At 39.2% G+C, this 25000-nt stretch overlaps 1 protein-coding gene and 2 long non-coding RNA genes across 8 annotated transcripts in view; 1 reads left to right on the forward strand and 2 right to left on the reverse strand.

The window, feature by feature from the left end:
• The window catches only part of LOC138050708 (uncharacterized), an 11814-nt gene extending 11289 nt beyond the window's left edge, over window positions 1-525 (reverse strand). The window contains exon 1 of the long non-coding RNA XR_011132673.1: window positions 314-525. This is a non-coding gene — a long non-coding RNA (uncharacterized lncRNA). The remainder of the gene's footprint in view (window positions 1-313) is intronic.
• A 7436-nt stretch (window positions 526-7961) lies between these two features.
• LOC138052672 (uncharacterized) lies at window positions 7962-10222 on the forward strand. The gene is made up of 2 exons (XR_011133130.1): window positions 7962-8311; window positions 8420-10222. It is a non-coding gene; the product is annotated as an uncharacterized lncRNA (long non-coding RNA).
• A 648-nt stretch (window positions 10223-10870) lies between these two features.
• The window catches only part of LOC138052670 (KH domain-containing RNA-binding protein QKI-like), a 27366-nt gene continuing 13236 nt past the window's right edge, over window positions 10871-25000 (reverse strand). For 2 of the 6 annotated variants that reach the window (XM_068899214.1, XM_068899218.1), the window contains 6 exons: window positions 21189-21332; window positions 20132-20210; window positions 19108-19194; window positions 18207-18311; window positions 16660-16710; window positions 10871-11083 (listed from right to left, as the gene is read on the reverse strand). In XM_068899214.1, the coding sequence (XP_068755315.1) occupies window positions 16661-16710; window positions 18207-18311; window positions 19108-19194; window positions 20132-20210; window positions 21189-21332 (465 nt within the window). In that variant the 3' untranslated portion in view covers window positions 10871-11083; window position 16660. Of the gene's footprint in view, window positions 11084-13955; window positions 15216-16659; window positions 16711-18206; window positions 18312-19107; window positions 19195-20131; window positions 20211-21188; window positions 21333-25000 lie in introns of those variants that run through there. The other 4 variants (XM_068899213.1, XM_068899217.1, XM_068899216.1 and 1 more) reach the window with 3 other exon arrangements.

The following is a 25000-nucleotide window of genomic DNA, read 5'->3' on the forward strand; positions in this document are numbered from 1 at the left end:
TGACACTTCGAACCAGAGCATTCGTGATAAGGCGTTTGATTGTTTTAAGACATGGAAGCTGTTAATAAGTAACGGGTAGCAAGTGTATTTAACTTTAACTCAGAGGTTCAAGGAAAGGCTTGAAACGATAGAGAAATATGCTCAGGTTTCTACAGAAACTCGCATTTTCAGAAACTGATTGTCAGTGGCTAACGTACAGTTGAAGACAAAGAAAAACACGGCCTGCCCATGTCTCCTGTGCTTACTTTGATCCACATTTGATCCAAAATTACCAATCCAGCTAAACTAGGCAAAAACAAAGAAGGATTCTTACCGGAATAAGGATCACTGAGTCGAGTAAACGAGGCGGTACTGGTAGAAATAACCTGTTCCCGATCCGACTTATGCACTTCGCGGTACGAACCTCGTTGGGGCAAATTCGCGCCAACATTTATCTGAATGACGTATGGCTTGTGACGTAAGACCCCACATTGACTATTCCATTTCAATCTTGACTTGTCCATTTCACTTTTGTATTTTTCGCGGTTCCGGCGCAAACCATTTGCTGCAACATTAAATCATTTCGCTTTCCACTAAACCATTTCGCTTTCCACTAAACCATTTGTCGTCACGCTAAGCCATTTGGGGTAACGCTAAACCGTTTGACATTATGGTAAACCGATCAATGTTATGCTAGACCATTGCGGTTCACGATTAACCATTTGCAGATAAAATAAGCCATTTCAAACTTCTCTGATCCGTTTGTCACATCACTGAACCAATGTACGGTAAGCTGGACCGTTTGCCGTTTCACTGCATATCATGTCAAAGTACGCTGATCCATTCAAGACTTGACTTTGTCATTTTGACAAGGATAATTACACCGGTGGTCTTTGGCACTGACCAATTCTGTGTTAATTGCGATGATTGCATAAGGTGACTGATCCATTTCATTAAACACTTAACCACTCGTGTTTTCACTTAATCATTTCACCAAGGGTATCTACACATAAATACTTTTGTCCTTTGGCCATTTCAATTTCAACAGGAAAAGAAAACAAACAGCGGTTACAAACATTTTCATTTTATACTTGACGTTTCGTATGTTGCAGCATACATCATCAGAAGTGACGGTTAAAAACTGTTACACAGAATTTTAAAAAACTAGAGCGAGGAACTGGTGACTAGTTAAAAAGTGTGATAACAAAATCGTAACTTCCGGTAGTCGATTCTTCCGGAAGAAATTAATAAAGAAAAAGCTTCTCACTACCAATGTTTTCATTGAGAGAGGGTTTTAAGTCACTGATTAATAGCGTTTCTTTAATTTTACATTGCATGTCGGACTTCCCAGTTGCGAGGATTTCAAAATGGTCCCATTTGATGTTATGACCGGTAGAAATTGTATGGTCTGCAACAGCAGAGGCGTAGCCGACTTGTGTAAGAGCTTTGAAATGCTCGGACTTCCTGTCATGCAATCTTCTTTTTGTTTTGCCGATGTAGAAGGAATCACAGTCCCAACAACTGGCTTTGTATACTATTTTTGATCTTTGAGAACGACTGAAACGATCTTTGTAGGGAAAAAAAGACTTAATCCTGCAAGTGTTTTGAAAAATAACCCTAAGATTGACACAGCCATAAAACTTACTAATACAAGATTTAACACGTCGAGTAAGAGCTTCACTTTGAAAGCCCAAAAAAGGCAAGACAAGAATGATATCTTTCTTAGGAACAGTGGTGGCAGGTTCAGCAGACCTGTTTTTTTGTCTGTTCAAAACAATGAAAACATTGGTAGTGAGAAGCTTTTTCTTTATTAATTTCTTCCGGAAGAATCGACTACCGGAAGTTACGATTTTGTTATCACACTTTTTAACTAGTCACCAGTTCCTCGCTCTAGTTTTTTAAAATTCTGTGTAACAGTTTTTAACCGTCACTTCTGATGATGTATGCTGCAACATACGAAACGTCAAGTATAAATTGAAAATGTTGGTATCTACACAGTTTCTGAATTGTCTAAACCATTTCATGTTTGTTTATTTCATTTCACTAAAGGTGACTTGTCCATTTGTATTTTAAATACATCTTTTGAAATTCTGATAAACCGTTCTACAAAGGACAATTAAATCATTCCGGTTTATTCTTAACCATTAACTAGGCTTGTATTTTTGGCGGTGACGGCTGCCCATAGAAGACGTTGTGAGCAGTCTAAGCAAAATGCTTTTCTGTCGCTGCCTGCTCGTTTTTGACGTTTGGACGCAAACAACATATTTTAAAAGCTATTGTGTAGAAACGAACAATGAATCTTCCTGAGAGTTGCTTTGGATCGCTAGCAATAATCACGCCCCATGACTTACTTTTCTAATCGTCACCTTTTTCGATTTTGGTCATCCAAAAGCGTAATGCGTCTATTGCCCGTCTTTATGCAGGACGAATTAAGTGACGAATTAAAAAGACGCCTTAAAATTAATTGCCCAAAGACGAAGTACTTACCACAAAGTCGTTCAGACGCAGTTTCTAAACGTCCATTCTCTATTTTCGAATTCCCCATAATACACTTTGTTTGCCCTTCAAATTTTGCATAAGCTATTGTTTTCAAATGCTCTTTGGGACACTTCATATTCCCAAGAGCATTTGAAAACAATGGTTTATGCAAAATCTGGGGGGCAAACAAAGTGTATTATGGGGAATTCGAAAATAGAGAATTGTATTGCAACTCAGATATGCAGTAATTGTCTGTAGCAAGTATTTCCGCTGGCCAGTTGTTTCGCTTCCATTTCCCATATCGACGATTCGCATGGAGAGTGCCGGGTATCACCCGTCAAAATGATACACAAACTAGACCCTCCGTGAGGGTACACTGGGTTGTTTGTGGTACGTGCTGCGTTTCAGGCAATTTTTTTCACGTTGGGGGGTCATTAAGACCATTTATTCTATGGCTTGTGTTTGTAGCCGATATAACGTGCGCTCTGATTGGCTAATTGTGACTGAATTGTAGGGCATTATTCTCCTGTAATGCCCAAGGCCGATTACGGGCTTGCAAAAACAAAGCAAAAGGTAATTTAAAAACCATATAATAAACTACTTACTAACCGAGCTAGCTCGAGCCGTACTGGGGAATATTGGCCCTCGGTCGTTTTTGTACGGACCTCGCTGCGCTCGGTCCGTACTGCCACGACCTCAGGCCAATATTCCCCAGTACGGCCCTCGTGCTCGGTTAGTAAGAAGTTATTAAGGGGTCACCCAGAAGTCATACCAGCAGAGAGGCCCTTTGGCTCACAGGTCCTCACACGTTCGTACGACGAAACATATTTTTTTCTGATGTTAAAAACCTGGCTACCGGCCTATCAATTAAAGCCTATCCCGAGCGGTGTATAGAGTGGTGCAAAGAAAACAATTCACTTTCGTCTTCCGTGTCCAAAACCCGTATGGAAACGCAATCAGTTGGCAAAGACAAATCTGTTTCGCGATGCTCAAGAAAAAACTGCAATGGATAACCTTCAATCCGCGAGAACACATAATTTTCTGACTGTAAACTTTCCTTGAAAAAATATTAGCCCTAGCTACCTGTGGCCGAAACGTTTACAACTGCCTACAAGACAAGGGCTAACATCATCTCACCGCAGTTAACCATCGCCTAAACTTCGTCGACCCAGACAAACGAACCCACAGCAGGGCATTGAAAAGACATGATGGGGAGTGAAACGAAGTATGCCTCGTACGGGAACATCCATGGATCTCTATCAAAGCTATTTACTTGGAAGTATCATTGAGCACATTGCCGATCTCTGCAAAGAACGATAAATCGCAAAATCCCTCTACATGCACCGTTCGCGATCCTAAATACAGGAAAGGAAGAAAATATACACTTTACAGTGTCTCGGCGAATTTTTAAGCAGACAGGAAGAACAATTTCACGATAAAAAGAGCAGGTAGCCATTAAATTTCTTATGACAGTACTTTTATTTGGTTTGTTAGTTATGTTTGCGAATCCCTATTACAACGATTGCTTGAAACTCCACTTCTTGCGCTTATTCTAAAACTGAAAAATGGGTAAAATTGCAGGAAAAACTGTTCGATTTTCCGTATTTCAGACAGAAGTTCGACCGACGTTTTTTAAATCCATATAGACTTAGAAAAAAACCTCTAAAAAGAAAGAACAAAGCGCCACAGGCCCAAAGGACGTCTATTGTTATCGCTATTGTTTTCTTGAAACAAAGGAGTGTATGCCTAATGAAGTAGGGACCTGTGCGGAAATCTTGCCAGATGACCTTTGAGTGCAATCGGTGTTGCGTTACAGGCGGCCGTTGAGAATTTAAACGCGTTGTAAGACTTTGTATGGGAAATAAAATACCGTCGATTATGAAAACGCTCAATTTGGTGATACCCGGCACTCTCCGTGCGAATCGGGTGGGGTGCTGGTGTCTCCACCGTTGTCATTTCAGTCAGCGGTTGTAAATGAGTCTGCCGTGACAGCATTTGAAGTGAAAAGGAAGTTGTCACTCAAGGGGACCTCTCTCTGGTACCGATAGTATTGTTGTTGTTTGTTGCATTACGCTTCTCTGTCGTACAGAGGCGTCATACGTTTTAGCCTAATCTCGCGTCATTGCAATTTCTCAGGAGCCCATCACCCGGAGCCTCCATCCAGACTATATCCTTGAGTCAACCTTTGCCCGTATCTTTTTATTTTTAAAATATTTTGTGAGACGAACGCAATCACTGGTCCGTGACTGCTTGTGACGTAATACAATAACTTTGTTCTGATTGGACGGCATAATGCATTCGCGGGAATTCGAACGTCTAAAATAAAAAGATACGGGCAAAGGTTGTCTCCAAGGGTTTATATGGGAGATTGAGGCTCCGGGTGATGGGCTCCTGAATTTCTTCGTGAGAAGCTTTGCCCACACTGAGGAGGTTGTTCCATTGGAGGAATGTCGAACAGGCCAAGCGTCCGTTCAGGTAGCGGATACCATGATTTTCGACTCGTATGGTAATGTGCGGACCGAAAGGTTGTTCGTTTTAATCCTTCTTTTAAGATTCAAAGATAATACTTTGCGGGGAGTAACAGGTAAGATCTATGGCGCAACTTTTCGATTTTCCCGACACAGAAAAAATAAAACGGAGAAATTCAACTCATTTTCTGGCTGGATTGGATTGCCAATGGCAACCCAGCAATTATCCGATTGTCTGTACAAAAACCGTTATTTTTGGAAGCTTTTGAAATAGTAGCCAACCCTCTAATTCTAGACCGTTTTCCAAGCGGTTTTCTTTCATAGAAATAATTTTTATTCTACAGTCTGGAAGATTCGATGAAATTCATTGCACAGCAGTTAGATCCTGTGACTTGTATTTCCCAGTCACCTTGCCTTCGAAATCGTCCATTTAGGATATTTGCCAATGGTTCCCTCTCTGAAAATCTCAAAATATCCTCTTTTGAAAACCTATTCTTCTTGGCCTTTTTTCAAACGGTTTTTGCATAGGAAAAATTCAGGAGATCGTTCGAGATTTGTTTTAGTTTCAAGTCTCCCCCTCTCTCTACGTGGGGAAACTTGGAACTCAAATCGCTACAAATAGGAAATATAAAGCCCGCCGCTCACGGTGAGGAAAGGGCTGAACACACTGTATCGCGAGGCGGTTTGCTCAGCCGTTTCTTCAAGAGTGCAGGGAAATTTTTGTGAGAGATTCGTCTCGTGAGGTCGTGAGGATAAAATCAAACATGTTTGATATTTTTAGCCTCGCCAGGCAAATTCCTCACGGTGTGCGGCCATCGTGAGACTCAAGCTGAGCTCGGCCAATCAAGCACCCGATTAAATACATTGCATTCTCACGTGACCTCAGTGGTTCAAGATGGCGTCGGAGGAAGAAACGCCACTGATGCCACGTGAGAATGCCATGTATTTTATTGGATGCTTGATTGACCAAGCTCAGCTCGATTCTAAGGGTGGCCGCACACAGTGAGGAATTTGCCTCGCGAGGACTAAAACATCAAACATGTTTGATTTTATCCTCACGGCTTCGCGAGGCGCATTTCTCACCAAAATTTCTGAGCAATCCGCCTCGAGAGGCAGTCTGCTCAGCTCTTTCCTCACTGTGTGCGGCGGGCTTAACGACACCAGGGACAAGAAAACACACGCATGGAATAAGGCAAGCCATTTGCATTGAGAATTTCATCCTACATAATTACCTCCAAGAATATCATCGGAACTCTCATACAAACCCTAATATAACATTTGACGGCATGTTGTTTGTGCTCTATAGACAACAAAGCTTGGAGAGCCTGTGGTTGCACTTACTTGAATCGACCGAGTGAATCTTCGAGACAAGTGGAAAGGAAAGGTTACTAGGCCTTCTTGATTGCAACGCCACGTGCACGATCGTGGATGTGATAGTCATAAGCAAAAGCTTTTTGGTCGCTCAGTGACGTTTTCGCGTGCTCAACAGGAAACGTTACTTTCGCCCAGTCTCAAAACATCCACGAAAAGAAGACTGCCGTCAGTCTCACTGTAGAGACACAAGAGACATTTTCCTTAAAAATCGCATCTTTCCTATCTAAGCCATTTTGAAGCATAAACAAGTAGTCTGCGTGAGAGGAAAAATGCTGTTTACTTTTTTCAAATATCTCTTTTCCTTCCAGAGATATTCAAGTTTTTAAAATATGCAAATTAGCAAAGTAATGGCGTCATACACTCAACCAAATTTTGTTCAAATATGATGAAAAGAGATATCTCAGCCAATTTGTATCAGAAATTTTTGATTTTTTAAAGCAAGATTCTACTAAATGTTCTCCACAATATGAGCTTAACAGTTCTGTTACCATGGCATCATACTGGGTTCCAGACCTCCCCCATATTATGAGCTTTTCTGGCCACCTTTGCCGTTCCATTTTGATATTTGCTAACAGCACTTCACATGCATGATCCAGCAAGCATATAAATATGTTAGCACGACGTTGTGGCCTTGTTTAACATTTTTCAAGCTGAAAATCACTAACATATTGAAATCAAGTGGGTGGGGACTGGAAAAGAGTGAGTTGCCATGGGAACATAATTTTTTATAGCCATAGGTGTGTTTCCCGTAGAACTATTAGAGTACCAAGTTTCAATGGTCTGCGCTGTAAATTGGCCAAGATAGCTCTATTTCAAGTGAAGCTATGATCTTCGCGGTTATGAACGCAATTTTAACAATTGCGCAGAGAAGCCTAAAAACTTCAGGACTTCAACGGGGTTTGAACCCGTGACCTCGCGATTCCGGTGCGACGCTCTAACCAACTGAGCTATGAAGCCACTGACGTTGGGAGCTGGTCATTTGTGGGTTCTAAATGGTCCCGTGAGGAATGAAATGATGAAATGGTATATGAAATGAATCATATATGAACTGCGCATATGAAATCAAGGGAAGCTCATATCCGCAGTTCATATATGATTCATTTCATATACCATTTCATCATTTCATTCCTCACGGCACCATTAGAACCCACAAATGACCAGCTCCCAACGTCAGTGGCTTCATAGCTCAGTTGGTTAGAGCGTCGCACCGGAATCGCGAGGTCACGGGTTCAAACCCCGTTGAAGTCCTGAATTTATCAGGCTTCTCAGCGCAATTGTAAAAATGCGTTCATAACTGCGAAGATCATAGCTTGACTTGATTTCATATCCGCAGTTCATATATGATTCATTTCATATACCATTTCATCATTTCATTCCTCACGGGACCATTAGAACCCACAAATGACCAGCTCCCAACGTCAGTGGCTTCATGTAAATGGCGTTTTTGTTCTTTCATGGAATTCTATGTAATACACTCAAAAAATCAAGGGGTAAAAATTTGATCATAGTACCACTATAAGTTCCTTTTGCAGATGTTTTGAAGTTTTTCTATGCGTTAGTTTTACTTTCAACCTGAAACCACCACCAACAATGAAACATTGAGAGAACGAAAAATTAAGGAAAGAAAAAACTCAGTCAGCGAAGGATTAAACCAGCAGTCTCATTATCAAAGATTTCTCCACAATTTTTATTAAGATCTTATAATAATATTTATATATATATATATATATTACGTTTTCTATAAAAATATCCATAAACAATCAAGATATATTACTTTTGAATTCATAAACTATAGATTTTGGCTAAATGAGCTATTTCAGTCGTTTTGGCAGACACGTTTTTTCCTAAAATAGGGGTATCTTTGCTGACGTCGTTGCAGGGGCGGATTCTAGGGGGTGGGTGCCGTCGCCAGTTAGTTACCCCATTCCTCAGTGGTGCATCCCCTCCCAAGAAAAATCCTGGATCCACCCCTACGTTGCTTACATTTTGTTTCATTAACTAGCCTGTTCCAGGCTCCCAGATAGTCGGGAAAACGAAAACAACTAAATGTGCCCAAGCTCCCACTCCCTTTTCACACACAGTTGTTTTCGTTTTCCCGACTACCTGGGAGCCTGCCACAGGCTATTCATCAACATACGAGTTTGCTCACCGAAGGCATCGTCAAGCTATTCACAAATTGCACTCAAAAAGGTAAAAGAACTTGTTAAACTTTGGACGCTTTCCATTTGACAGAACTGACCGGGCATTTGGAATGACTAAAGCCGCTGTTACACTGTGCAATTTTTCGTGCAACTTGTCTCGCAAAGCCATTTCTACAAACGTGCTCACATTACGAAACAAGTTGTTTTACGGGTGTTACACTGAGCAACGTTTCATGCTACTTGTCTCGTTTAGATGATCACACGAGTTTGAAGGAACATTTTTCATTGGCTGGTGCCACAAACCATTGCGACATAAGTTGCAAGACAGATGCAATACTGTGCAGTGGTTAAAAAATTCGTTGGAATTCTACTGTCCGCCTCGGTTTCTGCAACTGGTCTCGCAACGTTTAAGGCCGTTGCAAGGTATGTTACATTGGGCAATGACTCGTGCAACTTGCCTCGCAATAGCGATGGGCGAGACAAGTTGCATGAAAAATTGCACAGTGTAACAGTGCCTTACCCGCTCTACAACACCTTTAAATTAACAGAGTTCGATCTCCTCCAGAAGAATGCGGGGGATTATCATGCAAGTGTTTCTTCAAATTGTTGCATTCTTCATTGCAAACTGACGGGTCTGGCCGGCTAGTTCTGACGAAAGGAAAAGCACCGTTAGTTTAATCTCTAATTTTAAGCCTTTTAGATTTGATAACGAACCATTTATCACTGAGCGTGGCAAAAGGCGCTAATGGTCCCATACATTACATAAAATTTCATTTTTTGAACGAATCATTGTTCAGAGATTATCTGGTATATCGGGTTTAAATTTTCTGAAGATAGCTCACTGTGCAATGCAATTTCAATATTCAGTACTTTGTTCTTGTCTGACTGATCAAAAAACGAAGGCCTTATGCTAACGAGACCAAAAATGTAAGCAAAGATTCCCCTATAAGGTACGCTTAAATGTATATAATGGCTATTTTTCTTCTGAATAAATGCATCGGAAGCATTCCAATGAAAAAATGTATGGCTGATCCATGGATAGTAAAAAGTGGCATTTTCAACGCAAGTTGTGAAATGAAAGAAAGATCCGAAATTCAAGATACATTAAAGCCTTTTTTGGCCCGGAAGGCCGTTTTAAAAACTATCATTCGTATATTCTTAAGTCAAATAATTTAACAAGTTTTAGTGGCTGGTTTTAACTTGTGACGCGAACATAAAGCAACGTACACAGAAGTATAGAGTGTTTTCAGGTGACGTCACGGCGGCCATGTTGGTGTCCCTAAACAATAGAACGGCGGCCATGTTGGTGTCCGGGAATTAAGCTCTATTATCATGCAAACGTTTTCTTTCGTTTCGGTAGAAAAACAAGGTTACTGATCACGCGAGTGAAAACACTCTATAAACTCGGGCTCCACAGACGTCTTTCATAATGGCGGCCAAATAAAATATTCTTTTGTTTTAATGCTAATAAGCCTTTCTAGCCTCGCGACGACGAGCAAATTTCAAAAGAATATTTGTTTCAAAATGAGGGCAGTAGGTCTACTTAACATAAATACAAAAGAATGTAAGGGTGCTCGCCGTGTGTGAAAGTGGTTCGTTTCAGAATAGACTAGTTCATGCTCTTGATTGCATCATGGGTAATCAGGGCAACATGGCGGGAAATTCAAAGGTTTGTATGGAAATTCAAAGCAAAATATACTGTACATGACTCTACTTTATAGACTTTCGCCTTCATAAACCAAACAAATAAGTTCATGTTCACAACTGAGATGACCTAGACTTGGTACCCGTTCTTTGGTATTTCTAAATATTGCTTTTTTTTGTCTCCATACATTCTCTGTAATTTTGTGCCTTTGGAATTACAGGAAATTTATGGAAGAAACTCTTTTTAATAAAATATTTTCTACACTAGCCATTCTCTCCGAATTTATTCTGCCGCACCTTTGAGTGCATATCTTGTTTTGGAAAATAAAAAAACACCAAACTGAATTGCATATCATGAATACTTTTCATCGTTTTGAACTTCCTTACAAACCTTTGAAATTCTCTCCATCTTGCCCTGATTACCCATGATGCACTCAAGAGCGTGAACTCCTCTATTCTCCGTTTTGTAACCACACGAAAACGCTCGGAAACGATGAAAACAATTGAATTGAAAATTGACACGCTTTCTACGTCAAAAATCTCTGTTTTCCCCATCAACACCAATGCGTTTTCAAAGGATTTCTACGCTCGTCTAAATCGTCCACATCAAAGAGTCTTCGATTTTGCCAGTCCACACTAACCCTGGAGCATTCTTAAAACGACGCGTATTACGAAAGTCTTCACATCTGTGTTTTCTGACGTTTCAGATGTGGGACGTAAATACACCAAAGAGTAGGTGTTTTCAAACGATCAAAACGCCACTGAGATTGACTAATTTGCTTGTACTTACGCTAGCGTCACTGGTTTTTACTTGCAATGACCTTTAAAACAATTTAAGTTAAAAAGTCACCAAATCACAACAAGTAGAAAATCAACCAGTTATGTATGAATTTTCTTCATAAAAATGATGATCTTGCAAAAGAATTCTTGTGATAAAAACCATGATCTCTTTCCAATCTTTTCCTCTAAAGGCGTTGACACGAATCTCCAGCTGGAAATCTGATAAATAGGATAAAGATTTACGTTTAATAATTTGTGAAAAGCAGGTCTACTAGATGTGTGGGGAAAGGAAAGCACACTTTTGGACGTCATGCTCTTCAATGTAAGAAGATTTCCAAGCGAAAGGCTTGTAGTTATATTCCTTGTCCAACCCGCGAGGTGAGTTCATGCAAACATCAAGTCATCCAAGAGCAGGTGACCAATTTCTTTGTTCTTTTAGCTTGGGTAGAAGATCATCACCCTCCAGTCACATTCAGCCTCTTTCAAAAGAAGTCCAATCGCATTCCCTTTAACGCCAATTACTTGGCTGTGCAACTCCGAGATAACCATTACATAGATATACTCCCCACAGAGGCTTTTCGGGGCCAATGAACCACAATAAACGAACAACAGAACAGAACAGAACAACAACTGTTAAGAATTCCACCTTGCCGGAGGCAAACCAGTTGGCTATTCACAAGTGCAGCCGAAAGTTGAACCAGAGACTACCAGGATCAAATTCAACGAGTGGTCAGAACAGGTCTTGAACCCAGGCTCTACCATCTCAAAGCAAGCCCCCCTAACCACCCGGCCCCACTACCTCCTCTCTCCTCTCCTCTCCAAATGTAATGATGGTTTGCATCTTACGTCACGGCGGCCATGTTTGTGTACAGAACAATGCAGTGAAGCGTCTTTTGGGAATTTGACGCTACTGTAATGCAAAACTAGCAGGGCAATTTTCTATTGTTTTATTGTTTCTCTACTCTGCACCGAGAGGTTTTCTCCGGGTACTCCGGTTTCCACTCTCCTCAAAAACCAACATTTGACTTGATTTGCGTTGATTGTTAATTTCACTTTACAGTGTCCCCAATTAGTACTCCAGCGCTAAATCGACTAGACACTTAAATAAAGTTCCTTTCCTTTTTCTTTATAGACCTTATTCCAAAATGGCCGTCATTTAAATATTCTTTTGTTTTTATTCAAATAAGCCCTTGATGCTTCGTTCTTGAGCTGAAAATTCAAAAAAATATTTTGCTTTGAACGAGGCATCAAGGTCTAATTTAAATAAAAACAAAGGTGTATACACCAACAAGGCCGTCTTATCACGTGGATGCAAACCAAGAATACAACAGATCAAAGAACTGAACTTTCCCAAAATATCTCGGTGCCTATGAAGCCAACAGGCTTTTCCACCGTTTGTGTTTCTACATAAAGCTTGGAGCGCTCTGGAAACATTTCCTGGTATTGTCACGTTTTACCCTAGAATAAGCGAGTTGAGAGTTTCAAACAAAGTTTTGAAAAGACTTCCAATCCAAATTCTTGCTGCTATTTACCATAAAAAAAAGACAATTACATGTTTGATTTTATGCCGACGCGCACATTCGTTTCTTGAAACTCCGAACTAGATTATTGCTAAGATTCTCGTTAGAGCCACAACCATTCAACCCAGTGCTTGGGTAGATTGGCCACGAGAGGGGACGTGACGTCACTTCAGCCACACAGCTTTCATATTCAGCTGTACTTCATTAATTTACATCCTCAGTTCATTTGCTTCCTCGCGCCTTTCTTTCGAGGAAACCGCGTTAGACACAAACGATGCGACTTCACAGCCCGGCTCGTAAACAAACTTCATAGACACCAAATTATCAAAGGCTGCTAATTTCTAACTTTCGGCGTCTCCATGTATGTGGCATTTCCTCCGGCGGACTAAATGCGACAAAAATGGCGACGCCAAAATAAACTGAAGAAAATAAAGTACAGGATATGAATGTCTAAGTCGGACTTCTTGATGAAGCCAAAGCACGAAAAGTTACAGTTTCAGGAGATGAACGTCTAAACAACTCTCCTCTCACCAAAATCATTATTAGACGATGATATACTCCCCTCCTTCCGCATCCTCCTCCCCCTCGATCTTTAGTCAGTGTCCCTGACCTAAGTGTCTAGGAAAGTGTCTTGCAAGTGACAATCATTGGTTTGGCTAGCATTTTCGGAGAAATGGGGTGCAAGATTTTTTAGTTACGTGCACTGAAGCACAATCAAAGCTGTTATATGTATGATAACATGGGTGACAAATTACTCCATAATTTTGACGCAAAATTTTAGCGTTAATTTGTAATTTCACGTGTGCATTTACAATGTTGCCATGGCAACTTTTCCTACAGTGCCAAAATGGCGTTTTATGAACGTAATTTGTCACCCATGATATTAATAGCTGATCAAATGGTATACTCGTGAAATTAGGGAATAATTTCACTTGCGTTTTAATAATTTCCCTAAAAACGCCCATGAGATTATTCACTAATTTCACTTGTCACCATTTGATCACACATACTAATCACTACTAGGGAGCTTTAGAAACGACAACGGCGACGGCAACGAGAACGTCACAAATTTGCATATTTAGTAGGCAAAACAATAGCTTTGCACGCTCTGCACGTGCGTTTTTCACTTTGGTCCATTTCTTTGCCGTCGTCAGCAAAACAACAACGTGAAATAGACAAATTTGAGGTTTTATGGAGGATGTCAGCACTTGAGGTTAAATTTTCATTTTTCTCCCCTAAATTAAGCGCCGCTCATAACGGGTTCATTCCTGACGTACTGCTACACCTTTGTCATACTAAAAAGCTTGGAATAGTCTCGAAGTGATCGCAATAACGCGAATTTATGTTTTAAGATGACGTTCTCGTTCCTGTTCCCGCCGTCGTTGCTAAAGCTACCCCACTGACAAATTGCAGTGGACACCCACGGATAACGTGCTCTTATCACAAAATTGCCAATATTGCAAGACCGCAACACGAGGTTGTGCCATACAAGAAGAGTGAAAGAGAAGGGAATTAAAACATGAATTAGTTTCCACCGAAGCGATTAATAGCACGTTAAAACAAGAGAGCAATTTAAATGTCAAAATTAAATCTTTATTGTTAGAATTTTCGTTCAATCATGACACACACACTTTGCTAAAGTAACTGCTGCAGAAGGAACAAGTCTTATGAATTGAATAAACTAGAAAAGTGAATCACTCTTATGTACATCACTAAAGTTAACTTGATTGAAGTCCAGTCAAATAAATTACACGAATAGATAGGATTCTTTTAATTTAATGACTTCCTTTCATAAATTGAATCGTGAAAAAAAAGCCTAATATTTTGCCGGATCACACCACGATTCACGAAATCTCCTCAAAACGAAAGCCAACTAAATCACCATTTAAACTGATGCAAAAAAATCTCTAAGATTAATGCAGTGGCAAATACACCACAACTTCCAATCAATGTAAAATTGAAATGCCCTTTCAGCAATGACCGTTTCAAAGTTTTGTCTCCCTGAATAAAAATGCAGCATGTTCCATATTTTTACGTAGCTTGCATAGCAACCCTACCGCCGAATTAGAATAGAGGTAACTTATTCTAAAGCAACCACATTCCTTGTAACAGAGAGCTAGAGACGATTCTGTTCCACAGGAAAAACCATTTGTAAGTGAAACGACAGGCTAAAATTCAGAATACAAAAATATGAATCTCCCAAAAAACAAACACACAATTTGCCAAAGGTCTTCCTGTTTCGGAAATTTATTTTCTTTTTTTCAAAAAAAAAAAAAAATTAATGAAAGCCTAACGCCATGCCACAACAGTTTTAGCAAAATCTATCCCTTTTGAATTTTTGGCCACAAGTGTTTTTGCTCTGATTAACTTGAAATTGGATAACTACGCTCCTTAAATCACCACCATAGAATACCATTGTATTGTTTTACCTAGAATGGTAGCAATGGTTAATAATGTGTGCTGTAAATGTCTGGTGCTATGCAAGTATTCAGCATTGCTGAAAGGGTTAAAAATACAAAAACATAATACCATAACCACCGAGAAGAAAAAACCTGGATCATTTCAGGAATACTATTATATATTACATCAATAATATTAAATCTCACTGTTGATAATTCTTCCATTTTCAAACATACAGAAATATATTAAAGATCATCTGATACAAAACTCATATTTTTGATAGACACACGAAACTGTAATACTCAGTCCACCGACAATTAGTAAGTGAACTTGTCAGAACACAAAATGAAAGGCAACTTTTCTCCTTGAGCATTTGCTTAATATAGCCTGGTAATTAGCTCTCAGCAGAATTAGAGTTACCCATTGTCAGTCTAGTGAGAAAGAAAAGTTAAATGTTAGTACAATGATTTCACAATTTACAGTAATTATTAAATTAAGGGTTATTTTTTGTCCAGAACACGTGCAACAGTTTAAATAAATTATTAATGGACAGTGTTTCAGTGAATGATTAACTTATTGACTCCTGGGGGTTCCCCATTGACAAGTAAAATCATTTAGTGTTAGACAGTCTGGCCCGTTTTAGCCAGTTTAGGGGTCAAAGGGTTAATTAATTAAATTAATTAATTAATTAATCTCAAAAGTGATGACAGTGTTTTTCTTAATGAAGATAAATGAATGTATCTTTGAAGTGCAGGTTATAGACAAATGCGAGAAGTGATCTACACACAAGAATCGTTGCTTGTTTAAAGACACCTGAAAAATTCAGGTGGCTCCAACAGGATTTGAACCCATGACCTCTGCAATAACAGTGCAATAAGCACTTAGGCATCTCATCTAAGTTAAGCCCTAGAGTGAAATGTTTCTCCATTTCAAGACAATTATGTCAATGAAAATGAAAAGTGGATCCAACTCTTTTTTATTGTATTTATTTCTAAACTTCGGTACTTCGGGCAGGGTATAACCACAGAGCACAGAGCGCCACCACAGGGACCCAAACAAAATACAAAAATACAGCAGTTTTTGACACTAACTTTCTCACTTATTTTCCCGTTGGGAAACCAGTTTTGTTTTTTTTGGTTGCCTATGGTTTTTTTTTTTTGGTTGCCCATTAAAACTAAAAGGAGGCTTGTAAAAATGTCAATTTTGTGTAAACTGTGTGCAAAATGGGTTTGAGAGACCAGCCCGACTCCTGCTGTGTGTCCATGGTGTTCTAGTAGCCTAAACAGTTTTGCTTTGACAAGCATATCTTTAAGCGATTTTCCTTTTCTACAAGAGATCAATGAAGATGCCTTAAATACTGTATCTCTCTGAAATTAGGCTGGTTTTGAATTAAATGCCCTTTGTCCAATAGTAAGTTCTTTAAGCCTTTCAAAGTTGTCGAACACTGATATAAACTGAATTGTTGTCATCAAATGTTTAAAAAATGTCCTGTCACCACATTTCAGATCCACATTTCAGAGTTTTTGTGACACCATCGAGCAAATTAATAAAAAACATCAGACTCTAAATAAATTACCATTATTATTCCATGTGAATAATATCATAATCCAAAACTATTCACACTAAGTTATGTTTCTTTTTACAAAATTTTTAAACCTTACTTCCATTAAATTTTTTACTCAATTGCTTAGCAATGGTGTCAAAAAGATTCAGAAAAGTTAAAAAATACAGTTACCCAACACTACGTTTTGCAATATCACTTGCATTTCCTTTAAAAATGGGACAAAAGTTGGTACAATGTGTAGAAAGGCTTCTTTAAAAGGTTTCTTTTAAAAGAGAGCATACAGTTCTTAATTTATTATTATTATGGCATACCTTATCTCTGATATGGATGTTCTCTCATCGGTCTCCTGGGTTTAACTGCACCTATGACAGTCAAAGATGGTCCTAAATAAAATATTTCCAATTGGATTGGTGATTACTTTTCAATCAGTGACAGAAAAAAAGGGGCAGTGCTACGGTGTTTTGGCATTTTATTTAAAAAGACTACCAAGGTATGTTACCACTCTAACATTGTTCATGGAATACATTGTATATACGGTACCTGGACTATGAAGTTCAAATTTTCAATCAACAGGGCATGAAAGACCAATTATAATGTTCAGTCAGTTTAATAACAGTACATTTTCCATTGCTGTGCCCAACATACAAAGCACATGGATTGCAAGGAAAAAACTTTTGAGCTCTTTTTTCCAATTCCCTGACATTGAAAAATTTTCGGCTTTTCCTGACTTTTCAAGGTGAGTGGGAACCCTCCCTTTATACTGCCACCAATAATGTTTGCAGCAACAGTTTGCAAACCAAATTAGTGGATCAAAATCAGCCAATCACTTGACTGAATGTGACCCATTAACCCACTCTGCTACAGTAACTGATGGCAGTGCAAAAGGAAACAGCTAATGGAAATCTGAACTTTACAGTCCACCCGTTAACGAAAGGCACAATAATTCAAAGAAATGCCTGGTATCATCAGCATCCAGTTGTATTGAGGTTCTCTATTTAAATGACGTCTGTTGTCAAGGAATTTAAGTGTGGAAATGGAATGTTGAAACACTAAATGATTAAGAAATGTCTAACTCAAGGAAATTACTGTGTACCACACCTTTAGAGAGATCCTCACCAAGTTGTTGTTTCAACACTCTTCTCAAACAAAATTGTACATTTAGGTCATCCTAACTTTATTTCAAAAGTTCTTCGGTTCACCTACACGTAACACATGTAAAGCTGTAGTTGGTGGGCATGTGTTGTTGTGGTTTGTATTTTATTCATTAAATGTTGTTTTCATAATCTAAATAGTTAACAAAAACCTACATGTACTGCTAGAAAACACTTACTTATCTCCTCATAAAGTTAATCACTGTTTACCATTGTCTCATCACAGCCAAGCTGCTGCATTCTATTGTGATCCAACTGCTTACAAAATTTGTTTGGTCTTTAACACAGTACCAGTCAACAAGTTTCAACAATGTCAGAAAGAGGTTCTTTCAGAGCTTAGTATTGGATATGCTGTTAACATTAAACATGGTAACTATGTGTATGCCACTGGTAAACAGATCTATTTCAGTTGACAAAAGATGTATGCAATGTTGGTGACTGCAGCAGAAACAGCCTCTTCCAGCAAAAACCAAACCAACAAGAATATATTATTTACCATCATTTTGAAATAATAATGGTTTCTTTGAGAAGAAAAAAAGGGTATCAATGATTTTCTTCTGTACAAATTTACAACATAATATTCTTGTCACTTGATATTCATGTACTGCATTATTAGATCCCAAAAAGAAATTGACCCACGAAGTTTACTAGGCTAAATGGAAAGCACATTAAGTAAACTCTTCAATTGATGAAGTAATTCCCCTCACCGAGGATTGAAGGTTCCATAGCATAATCAAGTATAGCAGCTCCAGCTCTTGTGGCATAAGGTGAAAATTCAAGCCCAGTGAAGCCAGCTGGATATCCACTAGGTACTATTGATAACAAGAGAATTTTGCTGTTACTGAAGAACTGTGTTGTTCTTTCTTGCCCAAAAATAATCACCTTAAGCAAGTGCATATAATATTTGTTTCGGCGATGGACAATCAAGAAAGACCTTGAAAAGGTTAGGAGAACAATTATTTCAAGTTTTGGCACCTATTGCAAATTGCATTAATTAACCCTTTGATGCCCAAACTGGCCTAAAACGGCCAGACTCTTACTTTGTCTTACGCCAAACAATTTTACCCGTTAATGGGGAACCCCTGGGAGTCAATGGGTTAATGTCACAATAGCATAATTTTTATCAGTAATATATTAGCAAATTTATCCATTTGTTGAAATAACTGTACATACAAGCATTCCAAGTGCAGGTCATACATGTAGACAAAAGGGACAAAATAATGATCCTCGCACTTTACATGTACATGTATCTGGACAATGTAAGCACTTGAAAATGTTAGATGGATCTACTTGTTGTAGATAAACTTGAAGTGTCGTAACAATAGCCCCTTTGCATACATGTAAATGGCACCTAAATTTGAATAACAATACTTTGTACATCCTTAGTTTTGTACCTATGTTTCTAAAGAAAGGATTTTTGACATGAATGTGAGGCTTAGGATGTACATTTTCATTTATGCAAAGGGTCTCTACAATCAAGGTGTCTAAAGGTGTATAACATGTCAGACCATAATCTCAAATAGATCACACAGCCTAAGATTTTGATCAGTTACTAATTTTCAAAAGTGCACATTAAATGGCTTTTAAAATATGTACACATGTACCTACCTGGTGCCCTTGCTCCAAATGGGTATCCAGCAAGTGCAGGCGAAATTGGCATACCAAGGAGACCATTGTGCAGAACAGCTGCATTTCCTGTCATGAAAAAATTAAAAAAGGCAGATGCAATTTTCTTTTATTTCTGATCTCTTTTGAGAGACATCCAATTACAATTTTTTTGTCAAGTAATGTAAGATTGAAACAAAAATTATCATCCTAAAAATTATCATTATAACAACAAAGAATTACCCGGTCCTGCTTTTGATCTGCATAATGAGTAATTTACATGTACCCCCCAGCTCACAAGAAATCACAATGTACACCTGTATGCACAAAATGAAGCCGACAGCAACTAGCAAATGGTGCTTCTTGCTTTTAACTTGATTTAACTGTCTTTCAGTGGAACTGACGACAATGGCTGCGGGACATTTAATTTTAGTTGGTGGCTTTTTGTCCTTTGACATCAGCAAATACATGTAAAGAAGAGTGAATGGGTCAAAGGGGACAGTTCTTGAGTGGTCCTACAGTAAGATTAATGTTGTTAACTCATTCACATTAAAAGTACCCACAATTATTGGCAAGTAAAATCGTCTGGCGTTAGTGAGAGTAAAATCTGTAATTGTTATTCTCAGATGGGGAAGGGTTAAGTGATAATTCCCTTAATTAAACACCCAAAGACGGGCATTCCCTATCAGGGTTCTTAGTACAGTGCTTTCTTTCTGGATAGAAACAAAAACAGTGAATACAATCTTGCAAGGCTTCAGGAAATTCTGAACGTCATGTCCAAGGAAAATAAACTACTGACAATAATTATGTAGTTGCAGATATGGTTACATGTAAGTAAGAACTCAACAGCGGTGCTTGACAACAAGATACAAGATTGGAAAATTCATTGCTATGCCACTTTTGCTGGACTGTTCAACAGGTCAGACTACAAAACTCTGGATTATCAGCATCACTTGTGGCAAGGAGTTTGTGCAAGTTAATTTTGATTTTTTTACTTTAAAAATATAATAAAAATAACTGTCCTAACCTCCTTGTTCTCTCAAGGTGCCATTCATCAGTGCCAAGTCTTTCAACTGCTTCTTTTTAAGCTCATCTTCACCCTCATCCTATAAATAAAGACAAAAGGCTTACATGTGCGATGCAGTTCTTCACTTTGCGACCAAATCAATGTCATTGTCATCACACTGATTGGCCTGCAAGCAATGTTCTCCAACTCTCCACCCAACTAAACTCAGAATGGCCAATGTCAAAATTTTAGGGAAATTAATCAACATACCATAGTTAGCAAGTATTGTTTAATCACTCCAGGGATGTAGATAGAAACCGGCAGCCGGAAATAATTGCCACCTATTCCGAATAAATTTCCAGGTGATCAAGTAATTTGAGTTTTTGGGATTCGTCATCTATTTTATAATTTGAGAAAAAAGAAATGACTGGCTGTAGAACTGTCCCAAAGGTTGATTCATAACAAGACTACATAAAATGTGACCCAAGACCTCGTGTGTTTGGTAAAAAGCTCATTGGCCCGCGGTATTTCTACTTTGTGTCTGGAAATAATGTAAACCCACAGTTTGTGTATTTCAACCGTGTCGTATAAGCTGAAATGTCGGCAAAAAAGGAGAAAAGTGATTCTGAGGTACTCTGTATAAAGAAATTCTTCAACTCTGCTGAAGGTACTTTATCAAACTCTGGCGGGCCTAGCGAAAATTCAAAGAAAGTGCTATTACAAAGACAGAATCGGCATGAGACACCGAGAGCACCTCTTTCAAACAGTGACATTTTTTAATTAAAAAGGCAACAAGAAATTGTCTGAAAACATGGCTTTGAATTTACCTCCTAAAATCAAGGAAAACACATTTATGAGAGTCTTACTTTCCTAAATTTTTCCTAAATTTTTTTAAATTTTCTCCGCCTGTTAAGTGCACATTACCATCTTTACAAAATTTTAGCTACATCCCTGCACTCACTAAAAGACCCATTCACCCCTAAACCAGGTATAATTAGTATTTTATTGTCTAATGCCAGATGATTTTACTCGTCAATGGGGAACCCCCGGAAGTCAATGGGTCAAAACTCCACCTTACCACAGGCTGAAGAAGGTCTTTCACTTTTTCCATTGCTTTAGCAAGTCGCACCTGAGCTCTGTCCTCAGTATCCTCTACAGATATTAGTACATGGAGATCCTCCTCTAGATGTTCATAATTGGGTTGGCCTCGCTTTTCTTCTTCCTGCAAAACCAATTAACAAATTCATATTTTAGAGAATTTGTAAAATTCTTTAAAAAAAACTTGTATCCACAAAGGCAATGGATATCTGGATTGCAATCCTTCAGAAATGAAGACAAGCACACTGAATTTAGCAGCTCAAATTTTTTTGCAAGAAAAGTCTTACCCACAATTTTAGCACTTTAATATAATGAACATTGTTTCTATCAACTTTGACATGTGATTGATTTTTTCTTGCATTTGCTGACAGGAATTTCTTCATTCAACACAGTTTTTCCGTAGATTTTTGCATTACAACCAGAAGATAAGCCGCACCCCAATTTCTAGCACAATTTCTGGAAAAACGGTGCGGCTTATCTGCGGGTGTTTATGGTATTTAATTCCACCTGAAGGAGACCTTCATATGCGCAAAAAAAGGTTAGTAAAGTGCAAAGGTTTCAATAGAAGGCGTCTTCCAGCGAAAGACTGCCGTGTACTTTGGGCCATCAAACCTGTGGTGATGGGCAAACAGCATGCCTGGAATGGCTGAAAGCTGTAGACGCAAACCAGGTTGTTCTTTGCTTGACCAAAATGCAACAGCGAGCCCTGAGAAACCTAGCCGTCCTTTTAGGATAACTCTCCTTGGCTCAAAAACAAGAGGATAGAGCATATAATTAGGCTCATTTCTTGACATATCTGCCTAAATATAGTCTGCTTCATGCACCTGCACCAGCTTACCACAGCTGCCAGGGCTCCCCTTTTGTGGTCAAAACAGGAAAATGAAATTTAAACAAATGGTTCAACAACACCAGAACCGACAGACCACAAAGAAGTACAGCACTTGTTGCTCAACAACTGGCGCATCAGAGTCAACATTTCAGCACTCCGCGAAACAAGATTCCTGACAAAGGCCAACTCACTGAAACTGGAGGTGCCTATGTTGCCGGTAAAATCCGTTCTCAGGTGAAATCCATCTTTAGCTATGTTAAATTGGTGATCCTCATTTTACCTAAGTAGCATACGCACTCAGATGAATTAAAGAGCCGTTTTTAGAAGCCTAAATTAAGCCTCGAGAAAAATTAGGGTCAGGTTTGGATTTGTTTTGGTTATTATACATAGATATCAATTGACTTATTATACAAAAGTAAATAATAAAAAGAACTGTGTTGGGTTGAGCATGTTTGTCATTGTAGTTCACTGGTGAAGACACAGGACTACAGATCTGGAGGGTGCGAGTTCGAGTACCGGTAAGTGATTAGTACAGTCTGTTTCCTTACTAAGTATGTTGTGATGTTGAGCCCAAAGAGGTAAGTGTAAGAATACAGAAACTGCCGGATAAGATGATACGAAACAGTAAGAAGATATGTTGAGATGCATAAGGCAAGGAGACTTTGAGGGAAGGTATAGTGTTTTCAATCCTTTTGGGGGGTGGGGGAGTAGTGCATATGTGACCCTTCACGCGAAAAGGGGGCTTATGAAAATTTCACGATCATGCCGATTTCACGGCAGACAACCGTGAAATTATATAAAGCAAGCTGAAATACCGTGAAATTCCTTTAAAATAGCGTGAACTCGGCGTGAAAATTTATCATACCACCGTGAACTAGTTCACGCTGGGCAGTGAAAAAATTCACGCCGTGAAATAATTCACGCCGTGGAAAAAAAAGTCTTCCTCAAAATTAATTAATTTCGTTATCAATACGTTGGGTTTGGATTTCTGGCAGATTTCCAGTGTCAAAGAAACATTGACGTGAACCCTTTGATGATCATTAATTTTTGTCTACTGTAAAGTTGACTTACATGTAACTCAACTGAAGAAACAACATACACGCCGGCGACTGGATTTTGCGAGCATGTGAGTGCTGAGCATTTACCGGCAAGGACGAGCAGTGATCCAAACCTCTTTCCGAGATCACCAAGCATAAATGAATTATGAGCATTAATCTTTGGGGCAACTTGGAAAATATCACAGCAACTCGCTTAATAGTATGTTTTTATTTAAGTGCGCCAAAGGGGGCGACTAACTGCTCAAAATACACTTAAGTCCAAACATAGTACGAGTAATTTTTCCTAGAATCCGAGGCAGCGAGCAGCGCGTAAATTTTTACGAGAAAATCGAACAACATTATTCCCCAAAAAGGACTGTTCAGTTTGCAAAATCTCAGCGGATAAATCCCTTTTTTAACCTACGTGACAGCATTTTTGGCCGCAGACCCTGATCAGGGGATGTCAATTTCATTGCGTATTTTTGACCAAACGTTGATTATGCAGAATTGAGGAGAATCCCTCGTATGGTGTCAAGTGCGCTTTTGGATGCTTCCCTCTCCTTCTACACTGATTTTTTTCAGTGTATTTGATTGTTTATGCTATTGGAGAAACTGTAATAAATAAACTGTTTTGCTCGCTAGCGTAATTCGTGTCAGTATCGTCATGAAACATTTTCATCCAAATTATAGATTGTCGTGCCATCAACAAAGCAAAATAATCGTACCAACTTCGATTTCGCCGAAATTAACGAAACGGCGCCCCATACAAACTTAAAACTTTTCACACAAGAGAAGATTTAAATACCATTATTCCATTTCCGAAGCAAAACATTGTTTTTCCTTGTTTACCGCAATTTTAATTCCAAAACCAGACCACGAAATTTTCCTGTTATTCTGGCGTAGCAACATAATTTCACGGCGTGAACATGAGTGAGTCCACGACGTGACTTCATTATTTTCACGGTCTTCAATTTCACGCCGTGAACTTTTTCACTCAGCATAGTGAAAAGAATTGGAGCAATAGTGAACACGCCGTGAAATTTCAATTTCACGGCGTGAAATATTAAATTCACGGGCCGTGACCGTGAAATTTATTTCACGGTTCACTATGAAATCCATAAGCCCCCTTTTCGCGTGAAAGGTCACATATTCAACCTGGGTAAAAACGGATTCAACCTGAGAACGAATTTTACCGACAACACCTACACCTTCTTTTGGAGTGGTCGCAGCAGGGGTGAGAGATGTGAGGCTGGTGTTGGCTTTCCCACCAGGATGCAGCTTGTGAAGACGCTTGCAAGCATCCCTGAGGGTCTAAATGATCATTTGATGAAAATGCGGCTCCTGCTAGGCAAGGACAAGTTCGCCACCCTGAATTCAGTAACTATGCCCCAACCATGACCAACCAAGAAGAAACCAAGGGCAAGTTCTACAAAGAGCTGGATGCACTCATTGCCTTTGTTCCAAAGACCGAGATGCTCATCACCCTTGGTGCCTTCAAAGCCCACATCAGTACCAACCATCAAGCCTGGGACAGAGTGCTAGGGATGACAGGAGTCGCAGAGTGCAACAGCAATGGGATTCTTCTGCTCAGGATGTGCTCCACCCATAACCTGGCCGTCAGCAAAAACCTGTTCTGCCACCTACCGTACATGTACATGGACAAGACCTCATACATGCATCCCAGCTCAAAGCACTGGCATCTCATTGATTATGTCATCACCAGGGAAAAGAATAAGCAAGACACATGACTGACCAAAGTGTGTGGACCAGAGTGCTGGACATACCACAGGGACAGAGGTTCATAAAGAGGCCCAACATCCAAAACGTCAAATGCCTGAGACCTCAGAGGATTTCAAACCAAAATTGCTGCTAATTTCTCTGAAACTGAGAATGGCCCATCATGCCAAGTCCAAGGAGGCCACTTTC

Source organism: Montipora capricornis, chromosome 6, assembly GCF_036669925.1.
Source record: "Montipora capricornis isolate CH-2021 chromosome 6, ASM3666992v2, whole genome shotgun sequence".
Taxonomy (NCBI): domain Eukaryota; kingdom Metazoa; phylum Cnidaria; class Anthozoa; order Scleractinia; family Acroporidae; genus Montipora; species Montipora capricornis.